The 16,688-nt window shown below is 41.2% G+C and overlaps 1 protein-coding gene across 2 annotated transcripts in view; it reads right to left on the bottom strand.

Annotated features, from left to right (window-relative positions):
- Nucleotides 1-11,229, bottom strand: part of hk2 (hexokinase 2) — a 34,952-nt gene extending 23,723 nt beyond the window's left edge. The window contains exons 1-7 of one of the 2 annotated variants that reach the window (XM_079748318.1): nt 11,132-11,229; nt 9,325-9,487; nt 8,213-8,361; nt 7,866-7,985; nt 4,379-4,474; nt 3,945-4,044; nt 2,588-2,771 (exon numbers count right to left, since the gene is read on the bottom strand). In XM_079748318.1, the coding sequence (XP_079604444.1) occupies nt 2,588-2,771; nt 3,945-4,044; nt 4,379-4,474; nt 7,866-7,985; nt 8,213-8,361; nt 9,325-9,487; nt 11,132-11,182 (863 nt within the window). In that variant the 5' untranslated portion in view covers nt 11,183-11,229. Of the gene's footprint in view, nt 1-2,587; nt 2,772-3,944; nt 4,045-4,378; nt 4,475-7,865; nt 7,986-8,212; nt 8,362-9,324; nt 9,488-10,527; nt 10,679-11,131 lie in introns of those variants that run through there. The other variant, XM_079748317.1, reaches the window with a different exon arrangement.
- Nucleotides 11,230-16,688: the final 5,459 nt, after the last annotated feature.

Raw genomic sequence — 16,688 nt, 5'->3', positions numbered from 1 at the left:
CAAGGTATCATTGGATTCCTTGATCCAAGCCAAGTTCAACGCACCCTATATCGTTATTTTGCGCCATGATGGATTTTCCGCCATCTTGGTTTATATCAAAAACCTTCAAAATGCTACTCCTATCACAAACTTGGTCCAATCATCTCGAAACTTGGCACACATGATCTTCAGGCCAGACTTGATAAACAACTTTGAAAGATTTTTCAAATTCAAAACCGTTTGGCAGCTACAGCCAATCAAATTCGCCCGCGAAGTCGCCAAACAGGAATTAGGCCAATATCTCAGCAGCCCTTTGACATATCAGAACCAAACTTGGTACATAGACCCATGACCTCATCATAGTTACACTCAATGAATTTGGTGACCTTTGACCTCTAGGGGGCGCTGTATTTAATGTCGATGTGTTTTGACTCCTCTCTTCACATGAGTATATTTCAAACAAATTTTCCATGTCTGGTGATACTATCAGACCTCCCCGTATAGCTAGTAAATGATTTCTCACGGAAAAATCCGCGACAGCCAATCAAATTTGAAGGCAAAGCCGCCAAATAGGAAGTAAGCCAATATCTCAGCAGGCCCTTGACGTATCATAACCATACTTGGTACATAGACCCATGACATCATCATGGGGACACGCAATGAATTTGGTGATGTTGACCTCTAGGGGGCGCTATAATTAACGAAGACGTGTTTTAACTCCTCTCTCTTCACATGAGTATATTTCACACTTATTTTCAATGTCTGGTGATACTGTCAGACCACCCCATATAGCTAAAGAAATATTTCCCATGGCAACATCAGAAATTGTTGTTATTGACCAAATACTTATTTTCCACCATAATTTGCAAATAAATTCTTAAAAAATCTGACAATGGTATTTTCTGGATTTTTTTTTTCATTTTGTCTCTCATAGCTGAGGTTTACCTATGATGAAAATTACAGGCCTCTCTCGTCTTTTTAAGTGGGAGAACTTCCACAATTGGTGGCTGACTAAATACTTTTTTGCCCCACTGTATATGGAAGATATATAATTATGAAGGAAAGATGTTGATGAAGATGTTCACCTTAATGCCATACTGTGCCTCGGCTTTCAGGTGAGTGGGCTGCAGAGCAATGGCCGAATGTCATGTTCAGCTTGTTAATGATGCTCTAATTGGGATTCGAACCCTCAATCTAAGGCTCACCAGTACAAGGCATTATCCCATTGAGCCACTGACAAACCTGAAGTGTGGCATCATTCACATGGTCAAAATGTCGATTGATTAGCACTAGGGGTGTAACTGTACACAAAAGTCACGGTTCGGTACGTACCTCAGTTTTTAAGTCACGGTACGGTACGGTTCAAAGTTTGTCAACAACGGAGAATGGCCGTAGATCAGCAGCAATAAAAACACCAATAAACTTGGTTATGGCATTTGCATTTCTGAATTCCCAGACAGGGGTTGTTGAAATAGTGTCGTGAGCTGGGTTTGCACAGCCCCTTTTTGTTTTCCACAGCAACAGTGATTGTAACACCTGGATGTTGCCATTTGAAATTCGTGTGCTAGGGATGTGCATTTCTGGCAAAAAAAATCGCTCAATCAAGAACCCCCCACGCACGCAAGCACCTCGGATACACGCACACACGATGACACAGGGAGAGGCTTTCATGATTTGTATGAAATCAATCTGCTTATTTCAACAACTGCGCCATCAACATTCAACATCAAAATTATTTCAAAGTGGGCTTAGGCAGATAGATCTACATGCGCCGAAAACGGATCAATTAAACGGATTAATTAATTATTTTACTGAACACAGCCTGCATGACGGTGAACTAGACACGTCAAAAATATCACTTCACACGGTGTGCCTTTTTACAATTTATTTGTTACCAGCATTCGTAGTGTTGATCAGCAGAGAAATAGTCCGCCAAAGACGTTGACGTCGCTTAGCAACCGATGACGCTATTCACCACCGGAAGTTGTGAAGGCCCATGCAAGTCAACGGAGCGTTCAACAGCATTGAGAAGAGCCGTGTAATAAATCCCAGAAATTTGAACAAGTGAATCGCGACCGGCGTATTTGACACTTTAGTATGGTTTAACATGACTATAAATCATTATAACAACGTTTATAGGTCATAAAAGTCGAAAAAGCATAATAGGTGCTCTTTAACATGAATGACGTTGATGGTTTTTAGGCACTGTGTTGACTTTTTATCACTTAAAGTCGCCATGGGATGTGTAGACACACCGCTCGCTTATGATGCTAAAATGCTAGACAACAAGAATATTTCTGCATCCGGCACATCATGCACTAGGGCGTGGCTGGCTCCAATGATGCAGAAGCAAATCTCTCCTTGATGTTGCCCTGCGCCATTGAGCTGTTTTCATAGGGGCGCCATTTATTAATCCGCTGTCCTTTCTTTAATAGGCCCATGCATCTCATGGTCCCTCACACACACACACAAACACACACACACACACACACACACACACACACACACACACACACACACACACACACACACACACACACACACACACACACACACACACACACACACACACACACACACACACACAAAAAGCCCAAATAACACTTACAGCTGCCCTCCGGGGTTCAGGGAGCCGGCATCAATCTCGCGGTCGAACACGGTGCGCAGGTCGTCCAGCGCCCCGTCGTCCCCGAACGCCCCCCACTCCATGTTCACGCACATGCGGCCCTCGTCCCCCTCCACCAGCTCCATGTTCCGCACCTCCTCCATGTAGCAGGCGTTGGTGCCCGTGCCTGCCAGGGACAGGGCCCACAGACATCCCCCAATCAGCAGAGTCAATGGAAAGCCGGCTGGTTCTGTGACTCACCTCGCTTAAGGCTAAGTTACGGTTCCACATCGACGCAAGGCAATGACCACGCGGACGCTCCGACGCGGTCCTACTTCCCTCTCACCCCAATTTACTGTCTGATGTCCCGGTCCGGTCGATAAAGTCACAAGACGTTCATCACAATACATAAAACAATATACTTAATGGTCTCAATTTATACATACAGGCACTGAGATTCTGAATATCAGATTTGGAATATCAATTATTATCTGCCGTTTAGCTTGTACTTGAAGATAGATGGATAATAATATAGATAAGAGTCTTACCAGTACAATATAATTATTGTACTGGCCTATAATTCCTTCATCTGCCTTGAGACTCTAGACTAAATATAGGATATAAACAGTTAAAGGAGAAGACTGGTGTAAAATGGATCTGGGATATGTTTAGTAGGATAATGAGTTGGAATGTTTGTTTGGGAGCAAAAAAGCGCATATAGACGGTTTAAGACTCGATAGGTAGATTGGCGAACACAGAGCTTACGTGTTGTTGACGGATGTCACAAGCTCTGTGTTTGCCAATCTACCTATCGATTCTTAAAGACAAGATGGCGTCGGCGGGTGAACTACTGATGGTATTGTGTGTATAAAATGTTCTTTTTAATAAACAATCTGTACACTTACAAAGTTATCAATGCCTCGTTTTATATGTTAAGACCCTTATTATACTATCAAAGAAGTGTCGGGCAACTTCTAGCCTTGTAAGTGGTTTAAAATAGCAATTTGTTTTTACCATGAGATATGCCCCTATCGTTCCAAGTTTATAGGGTTTTGGTAGAATCAGCTAAAAACAGCCAACTTAAGAATGCGTTTATATAAGCTTTTTTGCTCCCAAACAAACATTCCAACTCTTCATCATACCAAACATATCCAAGATCAATTTTACACCGGATTTCTCCTTTAATTAAAGAAGCATTTAACAAAGAAGAAATGCAAATAAATGAAAAGAAAACTACGCCTTCCAAGCAGCATGCTATCTGATGATTTTTAAAGGCAGAGGCTCGTCAACCGGGCTGAGGGAGTTGCATGACACCACATGACAATTGTAGAGCTGGAGCCCGGACTCTCTGATCTCTTACCGACAATCAGGCCAATCTCGCAGTGATGGTCTTCATAGCCACAGGTCATCATTGTACCCACCGTGTCATTGATCACGGCGACAATGTCAATATCAAAGTCCTGGGATTACACAGACACAGAAAAGATGCATGAACAGAGTAGAATAGATGAATGAATATATATATATATATGGGCCAACGACTGCCACATGTACCAAGACAATCTTAAAAAATATATGTTTTTAAAATAAATTGCCCTACCTAGCATTAATGTATACAGCCTCGCTCTCTAGACCAGAACCCGGTTCATTGGGCGTACCCTTCTCCAACAGAAGGTCACAGGGGGGACCTTGGAAGTCTTACTCACCCAGAGAGATTTTGTTCCACTCATTATGAACATTATGAACAGCCTCACGCTGTTCATAATGGATAGGTGAAGAGCCAGCTTGACTCACCCCTCTCTTCTGGATGGCTCTCCTCAGCATGGCAACCACATCCTTCCCCACCACTCCGCTCGCCCTGAAGCCCTTTGTCCAGGAGACTAGAATACTCTGCAGGAGGGAGAGGAAAAAACAAGAAGCTTAGACCTTTATGCACCATGTTACCTCTTTTCCATTAGGATTAATAAAGCAACGGTACTCTGAATCTCTCAATGTAATTGAGATACAACAAGTTATATTTAGCATACATTGTGCTACCTTGTTTAGTTCTTATGATGTATGACAACGCAGACGCGAGGTCAACTGACATCTTTATTGAAGCAGGGCACTAGAACAAACAGCATCTGAAGTATTTTTCCCTACATATCCATCAGACGTACATTACAGCATATCCAGGGCCCTCCTTGGCACTTTAAAAAGCTTTTTAAAGGATTTAATTTCTTATAAATTATATTTACAATAAAGAAAAAGCAGCTTCCTGCAGGTAAGAATAGCTATTATTTGAGCAATGGGTTAGAAATGCCAAAGCCTCTATATGTGCCAATTTAGATTCAAGAGCTCCGGCTCCTTTGGAATCAATCATTAGATCTTTTCATTGATTGGTTTGGGAAATTGTCTTTCTTGTAAATTACAGCTTCGGGTAATGCAGACCTTAACAATGGCAGAGAAACACAATGAGCGAAGGGGAAGAGAGTGTGGGGACATAATGGTTGTTGATTGTTTCCTTAAAAAGATCTATAGGGTTATATTTCTTTGTTATACGCTCATCAATTTTAAATCAACAATATTGAGCAAATGGGATCGCTTTAGTGAAAAAGAAAACCAAGTTGATGCAAAAAAAAGAGAAATAATGTCTGACATGAGTGCAGATGGAAATTAAAGTACTGTAGTATTACAGCCTAAAACTATTGGACATTACTGACAGTTATACATACACTGGGGTAACCTTTAAGGCACCGCTAGTGATTTTCAAAAAAGCACACATGCAGCTTGAACATTTCCCTCTTGCCCTATTTCACACATGGTATCGCAATTCCGGAATAGATTGGCCAAGGGGCAGTCCAACACATGAACGTAATGGAACCCTTGTAGAGGCCAGCTGATATAAAATTAGCGAGCGGAGAGGAGCTTCCTTGTTTTGGAAGCGCTAGTTCCAAACTAGTACATTCCTGAAAAACAGGAGCCTGTTTGCTAAAACAATAAGGAGTATGGATAATGATATTGTTATCAATTCTCCTGAAAAGCATTGATGCATTAACATAAACAATCGCTAATTCAACTACTTTATGAGCGGAGTCTGGCGATTGGTTTGCTCGCTCAACGTGAAAGCTTCTAACGTGAACAGACGTAAACATTGACATGCTTCTACCGGCAATTTTACTGCTTTCATTCTGTGTTTAACCAGATTTTCCAGCATTTCGATCTCTGTTCCGATTTACACATGATCCCATTCAGGAAATGTACCGGAATATTTCTTTGGGAGACTGCATGTGTGAAATTACTTTTAAAAGGTCCCATATTATACCACCAGGTGTGAGTGTGAATAGACATAACAAGCCGTTTTGAAAATCTCCCTCATCATATGTTTTAGTGACATAACAAGTGGGCTTGCCAACCTAGATGTATGACGGTTAGATGAGCAACGTTTGCTACAGTCCACTGGGTAGGCTGGTAGACTGATCTATCCAGTGCAAATCTAGGTGGACACACCCACTTGTGATGCCACTAGAGGCAGATTTTTCAAAACGGCTTGTAATGAATAATCACACTCACACCTGGTGGCATAAGCTTTTAAATGGACTGTATAAAATACAGGTTGAACGGATATTTGAGATGTGTACATTAGTGGAAGAAAACTAAATAACCTGACATTTTTCAGCTGTATCAAATGTTATGTGTGGTAGTTTACAGCTGTAGATCATGTTATGTTGGCTAGTTTACAGCTGTAGATAATGTTATATGTGGTAGCCCAGCTGTACATAATGTTATGTAGGGTAGTTTACAGCTGTAGATCATGTAATGTGGGCTAGATTACAGCTGTAGATAATGTTATGTGGGGCAGCAGCACTGTTAAAAGTGTTCAAAACAATCATACTAAAGTGAAATTTATGAGCATGTTGAAGGTTGTTGTACCTGTTGAACAGGTTTTTTGTTATTCATGCTCTGAATTACAGCGATGTGACACAGGGAACTTAAGACTTGAAACCAGTTTGAGTCCAATGTGTTTATAGATGTATGCTCTGCCCTTGAGCTGATCAGGCAGTCCTCTCTATAGAGCCAAGCATCCCAGATTTAACTGCACATTAGTTTGGCTTTTGTAAAGGGCCTAGTACTTTCAAATTCCCCTTTTGTGCAGAAATGTAGACCAAACGATGGTAAATATGAACATCTTTACTGTACCGACAGCGATATATTGTTTCACTTCTTATGACAAATGTACTTATTGTAACAAATGCACTTATTGTAAGTCGCTTTGGATAAAAGCGTCTGCTAAATGTAAATGTAAATGTAAATATTGGACATGGTAAATTAAAATGTAATTAAACCGGGGACGTCTTTATGAATGGATAATGCATTAAAATTTCTGATTAGAATTGTATCCTGCTAGCTCTACAACACTAATACGGGGTAAAAAAAGGGTAAAGAACAACGTGTCCAACGGAGCTCCGATGTGGGTGTACCGGACATAGCCTGTATACAATAATGAGGTTAAACCAGCTCCCACCAGCTCGCCTGGTTACCATGGGGTCAAGAGCATTCAGTCGCTCAGCCCCCCACCTCTGGAACTCTCTGCCTCATGACATCCAGCACTCCAGTTCCGTTATCACTTTCAAATCTCACCTGAAAACTTATCTATTCAGCCAAGCCTACTCCCTTTAAGTCAGTTGCATTCTTGGGACTAGAATGAACACACTTCTCTTGTACACTGTTTTATTACGTTGTTGTTGTTTTTTGTTTGCTATTAAGGATGTTTGATTTTGGAAGGTGACCTTGAGTGTCAAGAAAGGCGCCCATAAATAAAATGCATTATTATTATTAAAACAGACTTTACATAAGACTGTATATAAAACTGATTAAACTTTTTCACACCAAAAAAGTGCCCACAATACATACTGTAGTACTGGAGTACATACTGATTCATGAACTCTGGATTGATTTTAAACATCAATCCAGAAATATTGAATCAAACATGATCATGTTCGATTCAGAGTGGGCACAGGGAGGAGGGGGTATACAATGGGGTTTAATGATTTTGTGAAAATAAAACATGTTTAAATTTTATTTAAAAAAAAAAGTTTATAGAATGATTGCACATTAAGGTGTGCTCACACCAATAGCAAACCTTCTCCTCACGTAACTCAGAAAAGGGTTGCACATCTATTCACGTCTTTACATTGACTTTCTTCGTATTCGACCCGCAGCTTCGCTTTTGGTTTGGACTGATAATGATTATCGTAGCGACTGATATGAAAAAGTACAAGAAACATAAAGTAAACTTTACCTCGTCCAGCTTCGTCTGCTGGCACGGGAATGAGAAGCAAAAGCCGAGGGGAAGCTTTTTCTCTTTTATGCCCAATTTGTCCAGGAAATTGGCCAGACAATCAGCAATGTGGTCAAATAGCTGTTGATCATGAGATCAAGGGTTAACAAGGTTAAGCAGACATTGAGAGCAGACAAAAAAAGAGAGAGCAGAAAATAACAGTTCCAACAGAACAATCGTGATCAAAAGTTGAAAACAAGCAAACAAAATGATGTACCATGGTTGAGCATTTGACCCTTAAGATTGGCGGCGAGCTGAGAATTCAAGTCCAAAAACTTCTAAAAGAGTTGGGGCTTGTCGTCCCTCACCTCAGAGCCAGTGCCCCTCATGATTTCCTCAGGAATGGCATAGATTTGTGACTCCATCTCCACGTTCTGCTGGCCATTGCAGGACACCTTCACCAAGAGCACACGGAAGTGGGTCCCGCCGAGGTCAAGAGCCAAGAAGTGGCCCTTTTCTTCAAAAGAAAATAAAGTTACGGTGAACATGGGGGACGTCTTCACAGGGCTATGGAAGTGCAATGCAGGCTTATATGTAGCCCTGCTTTCAGTCGTGACACACAGTTGTTGAGGTAAACACTGGTGACAGGAAATATCACCGGTGAAAGAGAATTAGTTGAAAGGTTACAGAATCCACTTTTCAAAATCAGCTACGTTAAATGGCTTAAACCAACAGTTATTATACATGTAGTAGTGATGTAGTTATGACACATGCCTGCAAGGGTGTTAATATGACAAGTAATTTGTGCTCTATTGTCAAGCGTAACTCGTAGCCCAGTTATTGACATCTAACACTCGGTTTTTGACGGATTCATATATCAAGGCAAAGCTCTATCCTAGCCAACACGACCAACATCATTTTAAAGATCTCTTTCCTCTCCCAGCCTCCAGTTTTATACAAACACTTTATGAAAGACTTTCGACAAATGAAATCGGACATCTGTTGGATAGGGCCTTTAAAAGCCTAATCTTGGGTTGTCTAGTCTAAGTAATGGAAAGCCAGCAATAAGGGTTATCTTAAAAAAATATTCCGTTCAAGTTCCGGCCTGAATCTCAAATGGGATGATCACGATTAATGAAAGGGTCCCAGGGGTGACCAGCACTATACTCCAAACAGGTAACAATAGCAGTTTGGACAATTTCCTTTATTCTGGTTTAAAAATTGTATGATGCACAGTGGGTAAACAACCGGTAAAATGAGAGCTGTGGATGGACTGTGGTTCAGCAATGCAGCAAAAATAATCAGTCCGCCAAGAATTGCAAAGGCTTCGATTTTAAGTGTTTGTTTTGATGATACACAATGGAACCAACCATAGGGTTGGTGTCTCCCTGACCAAGGCAGGGGTTTACACCTAATAAAAACTACCAAAAAACCAAAGAAAATGCAGAAACCGTTGCAGTAACTGTGGCTGGTCACTTACCAGTGCCGTCAGGGGTGGATCGTACAAATGTTGGCAGCATCTTAAGGGCGGCGGTTGGGTTGGTGTCCCGGCCAAGGCCCTTGTCCATCTCCCGCCTGAACCGCAGCGACACGTCCATCAGGTTTGCATCAGACAGCTGGAGGTGGATCAGGTATTGGTCCACCTAAGAAAGACACAGAAGAAAAGAAAGGATTTTGCTACAACGTTCACCATTTTCATTTGCAGCTCTATTGCTAGACGTTGATGCATGGAGGAAAAAACATCCGCAGTAGATTGTAGATCAGTGTGGGATACCACATCACTAGACCATCAAGTCACTTTTCCGTTTCACGCTTGGAGAAATGTAAAACGTTGCTTGAATTGCCACTTCCCCACATGGTTCAAACTGTAAAGGAGGCCATTTTTTCAATTGCTTGCTTTCCCTTATCCTTTTGTTATCCTAGACAAAACATCATCATTTATCATTGCATGTCATTTGAGTTCTTACGTTATTTAATGTATCTGATGTCCCTTCAATAAAAACATAGATTTCAAGTGAACCAGGGATGAAATACACATATGACTTAAAATAAAGCATTTTCCAGAATGAAAACAATGTCATCCTTTTTCTGGGCTTACAGAAACGTGCTGGTATAAACATCTCCTAAATTAAAAAGTACTATTCATCTATCTAGGGCCTGAATAAGTAGAAAGAAAGAAATTAAGTAGACAACAATGATACAAAAGTAAGAAAGGGCAATTTCAGGTATTCGGTTTAGGGTTGCACATTTAAGATTAGGGATATGAGGTCCTTTTTAGATAGTGTAATGTATTAAGCTGGCTAGGTGTTGATGAATTGTTATGTGACAATGCCGGGTTAATCTAGGGTCCTACAACTAGGATCCTCGTCTGAGAACTGATCACAATACAAGAATGTGAAGCAGACATGCAATTGACGTCACAACATGGGGTTCGAGTTGGCTACATCCTAGATGACCCGACACATCACATGTGTCCACCATTGTGGACGTGGTGGTGTCGACTGACCACAAGCACTACTACGCACGCCATGATATACACAGGCAGCTTGGCGGCCGACTCAATCCTTACCATCCAATCCGACAATACATATTGCCCCACACACTCGGTAGTAAACAAAGAGATGCTAGGCAATGTATTAACAAGAACCCACTAAGCGACTTGTTTATTTCGTCAAACACTCACTTTCTGAACATGCTCATGATGGAGTTCCGTGAAGCAGTAAGCCTGCAGATTGGACGATGACATCTCCGATGCTTTGTTAACTTAGATAAGATATGAAACGAACAACTTATTTAAAGTTGTCTGGATGTTTTGGGGCGTGTAAGATGCCGTGTTTGGGTCAGTTTTAAATGAAGTGATGCTGGGTGTGCTACTGCGCAGCCGTCAGAAACTTCTTCCTCATAATAGTAATTTGAGTAGGTCGCGTCACGCCCTGTTTTAGCTTGTGATTGGCTACCAGTGAGGTGCTGTTGAATCAATACAGGGCAGGCACATACGGTCGAAAAAAGGAGGAAATGTGATTCAAATTAGGAAAATAAGTGCGAGCCCCATGTTCATCTGAACAAAAATAACACCAACAACTATTTTAAAAACCTGCGCAATGTCACCTTGAACTTTAACAAAGCTATACCCTAAAACTCCCAAATGGTTTCGGTGGCTGCCACCCTGAAACATGGCACATCGAAATACATATTTGTCTATATAAACCTCTTAATCTTAACCAAAAGTGATACAAAATTGATACCACGCAAATTAAATATGTTTAAAGAAGAACGATTTACGATACCTTATCGGCCACACATTCTGGTGAAAGGTCGGATGCCATATCCAAACTCATAGTAAGTGAACGGGAAGTGCAGAACGCCGAATGGTAACTGCTTTGGAAGTTCCCCACAGCTGTACGCGACGTCAGGTATCCAACGTAGTAGGTGTGTTTAATAAATTAAATTAAACCTATTATATATTATATTAATGAAAACAAATTGAACACCAAACACTCTTTCATGGAAAATAATAATAATATGAATTATTATTTGCATTATTGTTATTATTCATTTTTATTATAATTATATTATCATCCTCATCATCATCACCCCTATATATAATTCATCATAACATTTCTCTCGATCATAGATCGTCTTATACATATTCCCTAGCTGCGACGCATATATTGAAAAGGTTAAAAACGTGAGACCCCCGGGATCCCCTGAATGTCACAGACAACAACGCCGCGCGCGTCAGGCCCTTCAAAGTGAGATCCAGACACACGCACGAGCAAACACCTCCTCGTGCACAAGCGCACACAGCTGATAATTAGGCACCCTGACACAGGTGTGTCTTTTTTTCCTTATTGCGTGTGTCTGTGGGAAATCCACCATCCATATACAAATCAGCTTAATTTTCAGGACTTATTACAATGAAGGTTCCACCGGCGGAACTGATGAGTGATATATTGTTGCGGGTGAGGGGGGAGGCCTTCCTCCCTGTTCACAGCAGCATCGCAAAGTTCAAACGAAAAGATGGCGTGTATGTGGTCGCCGAGGACTACACTGAAATTGTGAAGAAAAGGGAAATTGTGAACGCCAAAGAACGTCTGCGGGTAAGTCACGTCGGTCAAACTTAAAAGGCTTCAGAATTGGTATTCGGTATGTATGGTACTACCCCAGGTGGCTCGTCTTTAGTTGCCAAGCTAGCTGTATTTATTTATTTTTTCTATTGATAATTACTGAATTCAAACATAAGTAGGACTAACCTGCAGGACTTGGGATAGACATAGACTGCCTCACCAACAATAATCATCTTTAGGCAGGACACTGGTGCTTTAGGAACCACACTGGTTGATCCAAGTGTTGAAAAGGTTCTTCTTTTCATTTGTTTTCTATTAAAACCTATAGATTAGGAACCTGAACACCATGTTCTTCCGCTTGAAGCGCATGGTGCCCCTCATGCGCCCCGACCACAAGCCAAGCAAAGTGGACACACTCAAGGCGGCCTCTGAATACATCCGATTGCTAGTGGCCGTGCTTCAGGACACTGAAAAGGTTAAGTATGAACTTTACACAGACCTTCAACATGTGTCCTCTATTGTATTTGTGAAGGTCGTTGTGGCGCTTACTGATGCTTGGTTTATGCATGTCTGTAGGGAGACGCCACCGGTGGGACTGACTTCCTGAAGAAGGCGATTAGTTATGGTAATGCGGAGGTCATGAACAGTGGCTTGTGGGGAGAAGACGATGTAAGCCTTCTTTAGTTTGTTGCTTTGTACAATGATTTATGGTAGAGAACAGAAAGGCACCGAATCAAACTTTCAGAGCATACCCCAGCTTCTTTCTTCATTGTCCCTCTGTCTATTTATTATCTGATTTATTTGGCTAATGTACCAGTGACCAGTGTCGCCACACATTATTAGTCAGTTTGTATACTTGGAAATACTGAGATACGCGCTTACTGGGAGAGAAACGACGAGGCTCATGCAATTTTTATTGATACTGATGTGGTGTCTTGCTGGCAGTTAAAAGACCTGTCAGAGCTGAAGATGTCTGAGGGATTCACGCTGACCTTGCCTGTCGGAGCCTATGGGGGAGAGCAAGCCGAGCTCAATGGACTGCTGCTGCAACACTGTGTGGTGCCCACCTACCAGTTCATCATCCAGATGGCACCCGATCAGGTAATCTTTCACCCTCTCGTCGGAGTGGGCACCCATATGTTGGTAACATCCTTATCTGGTCTATAACGGCGTAAAAAATAATGATGGTAATAGTAATTTAGAAATAACGGGTGAAAAATTGTATGTTTTTGCTAGTCTAACAACCACCTTGTGAATGGCTGTTTCACATGGAGGGTTAAGCTTCTTGGATACTTGTAGTTTAATGCCACATTTCATGTACAACATCGTTCTCCATGGCTTGTACTAGCTAAAATCCAAAGTATCAAAAAGTTGTCATGGGTTGATACCATACCAACTTTGGAATGGATTACTCCTTGCCTCTCCTTCTCGAACTCTCATGCCTAAAATATGAATCCCGGGGTTCACTTCAACCCACTGCGCCCACTGTGACATCACAAGTGGGATTGTCCACTCACTTCCAGGGAAATAAATCTTAGATGTAGAAAGAAAATATTTTTAGTTTTTATTTTTCAGTCTAATTTTTTACCTTTTTGAAATCTGGTGTGATCTGTTTTTGCAGCCCGTTTATGTATTTACTAATTGAAACATCTTTTCTTTCTAGTTTTGATTACATGAAGGATTATATATTGCAGCTTTGCCCGAAAAGCCCCAAATACATGGTTGGATTTTGATGACCCATTTCAAAATCTTCCTTCAAGTGACATCCAAGATGGCAGTGTTTACCTATGATGGTCCCACTCAGTTGAACGCACCAACTGGTAGGCTGATCTATCAGTCATGCATCGGGGTAGACACTTGTGATGTCGATATGGAGACACATCTGGTGGTAAGAGTATTCCTATAACACCTGAGCAACCATGGAATACCTTTCTCTGTGCGGGTCCAGTGGCGGTTTCCCCAGTGCGAAGTTTAATCTTGCAGCACCTCTGTGCAGGGTATTTTAGGACATTTTGAACAGTGTCATCCTTTTAAAGCAAATGTGCTTTTGCAATGCCCACTGCTCTATTGAGCCCCTTCAGATGGTTGTAATGGCTTTTCTTTATGTCCATTCACACACTTGTCTGAGCCTTTGATTCGCAACACAGAACGTAGGAAGCTCAAATATTTGCGCATTGAGTATCCTTGACTAAGTTCATCAGTAGAAAACCAGCTGACCCTCCAGATGTTGCAACAATCGAATGCAAACCTACTCTCCTCCTTGGATATAATGCATTCAAAGTACTAAAATAAACCATTGTTTTTTTATAATTGTAAATTACTTCTAATGGGTACTTTAATGAATTTCTACAGTGTAGGTTTTGTGACTAAAACACATTTGCTTTCTAATCAAATCCTGTAATTATGAACAGAATATGGGGATTGTTTTTATTCTTCCAGGACGGATACATCCTTGCATTAGGACACCTAACAATAGGCAATCAGCTGTGATACAATTCATTCATTTGTCAGGAAAATGCTATCGGCAATCAACAGAGGAACCTCTGTAAGCCTGTTAAGTGAGTCAAAAGTCAAATTGTGACGCTGTCTCTAGCTGTTTCCATAAAGACATCTGATTGGGTAATTCAAGGAGAAGAGATTAAAGGTCTGAATTTACATGTTTTTTTATGCAATGCGACATTTGAACATATGAACCGCATGTTTAATGTATCGTTTTTTAGTTTGGTTATCTAATGTAGTTAAGTCCAAACATCGGAAACTGGGTTGAAGAACCTTTCTGCATAGAGAAATGTTTTCAGAAACATGCCTTTTTCCAGGCATAATTGAAGATGTACAGAAAAAAAATTGAGGGTATGCGTAGCCTACATCCTTAGACGACACGGAAAGCACTGTTTGAAGTCTTGGTATGGCATCACATTAGTTGCGTGCAAACTAGTTATGAGCATTCCTAGGATTTTTGGTCCATGTATAAAATAACCTGTGAGGTATACATCTACCTACCCACCCCCCACAATTATGCACTGTTTGATCATCAAGGAAATATAACACATTTCTCTCTTTCTTGCTGGGCATTAATTTGCTCAGAATTCAATGCATGTGGCCCCTGTACTGTTGACTGAACTGCAGCCTTTTGACTGCAAGTTAATTGGTAATGTTTGGTTTTACTCCACAGAATTCTCCATTAAGCTAATCGGCCCTTTCCAGAAAGGTTTTGAAAATGTCATTACACTTGTCAGGTGAGTTTATTATGTTAAGTTCTAAGATCCCTTTTATTTTCCATTAAATGTATGTACAATTATTTTATAGGCTACTTTAATTTCATTCCGTACATTTGAAATATGAACGATATAGATTATAAAAATCAACAATTATTCGCTGAAGACGAAATGAAGAGTGGGGAAAACAATATCCCGAGTTTGAGATCTCATCATGGGATATTGCCCAATAGCCCGAGATAGCGAACCAATCAAATTGCGCAATCTTAGGAGGTTCACGTGTTGCATATACTTGCACACCGCCGTGCGGCAACCGCCCTCATAACCGCCTCGCTGCCGGAGGGTTCAGCGCGGCGGTGTGAAGGGCCAGGCGTTTTCAAAAGCGGCTGCTGCTGCCGCATGGCGGCTGCCACCGAAAGTTTTCACACGGGGAAAGCTGAGCGGTAGGATAAAATCTGTTCGTGTTCACGTGGGCGACAACCACTTCCTGGTTTTCAGCCGCTTTTGTAACCGCCTCCGCTCTGCCGCCCTTCCCTCATTAAAATGAATGGATGCGGCGGTTTGAAAGCAGCTTAACACATAATACAGTCCCTCCAGAAAAATGCGGCGTTTTTTTTGTGATTGTTGCGGCCAAAAATCCTTTGATTATGGGGCACGTTTTCTTAAAAATTGCGATGAAATATGCGGCGTATTTATGCAATTTTATGCGATGAAGTTGCGGGAATATGCAAAAATATCATCAGTCCCTCCAGAAAAACGTTTTTCTGGAGGGACTGATAATATAGTTGCGAAATTGGTCTTAGAAATTAGTCAAACAGCGCCATGGCATGGCACCAAATGGTACTAGTCCAGAAGCACCAATCGCCATGGGGGGTTTATTGGAGTAATTATTTAAGGGTTTGCCAGTTAATTTTAGAAAATCTATTATGCAGTATAATTTCAGCATATTCCTACTATTTATCACAAAATGCATATAAGGCATGGATACAGTTGTGAAAAAAGTAAAACTTTGAAAGATTATGTCCTATCTCTCTTTCTAACAATTTATTTTACTGCACAAAACATTGGGTGTGTCCTGGGCCAAAAGTAGCTCCACAGGTCGGGAGGATGAGCGTTTGGGAACCCCTGCTCTAGAGGCCATCTCCGAAATGATCACTTACCAATGCAGAGGATTGCTACAGTTGTCACAATGGATATTGCAAAGCCATTACAACAATATATAAAGTTATTAAATAGGGTTTACACACTCACTATGCACGAGATGGAAACTCTGTGTGCTGTGTTTTTCTGTAGGGGGAAGGTTTTGGCTTGACAACGCTAATGCCACATTAGGGTCCATCCAACAACACTTGACATGAAAGCATTGCTGTTGAAATCAAAACAAAGTGACGTTATTCGGAATCAAAGCATGTTTGTCCCAAAACCTAATTACACACACCTACTTACTCTGAAACACACGCCCATGCATAGTCTCACTCACGCAATGGTATATTACTTTTATGAGCGCTAATTTAGCGCAAATTAATTGTGTTGCATTAAATGCAACACAATTCATAACTGGC

The sequence above is a fragment of the Pollachius pollachius genome (genome assembly GCF_949987615.1).
Source record: "Pollachius pollachius genome assembly, chromosome: 1".
NCBI classification, from domain to species: domain Eukaryota; kingdom Metazoa; phylum Chordata; class Actinopteri; order Gadiformes; family Gadidae; genus Pollachius; species Pollachius pollachius.
Note: the sequence above shows the minus strand (reverse complement) of the source record. Positions and strands in the feature narration are given on the sequence as shown.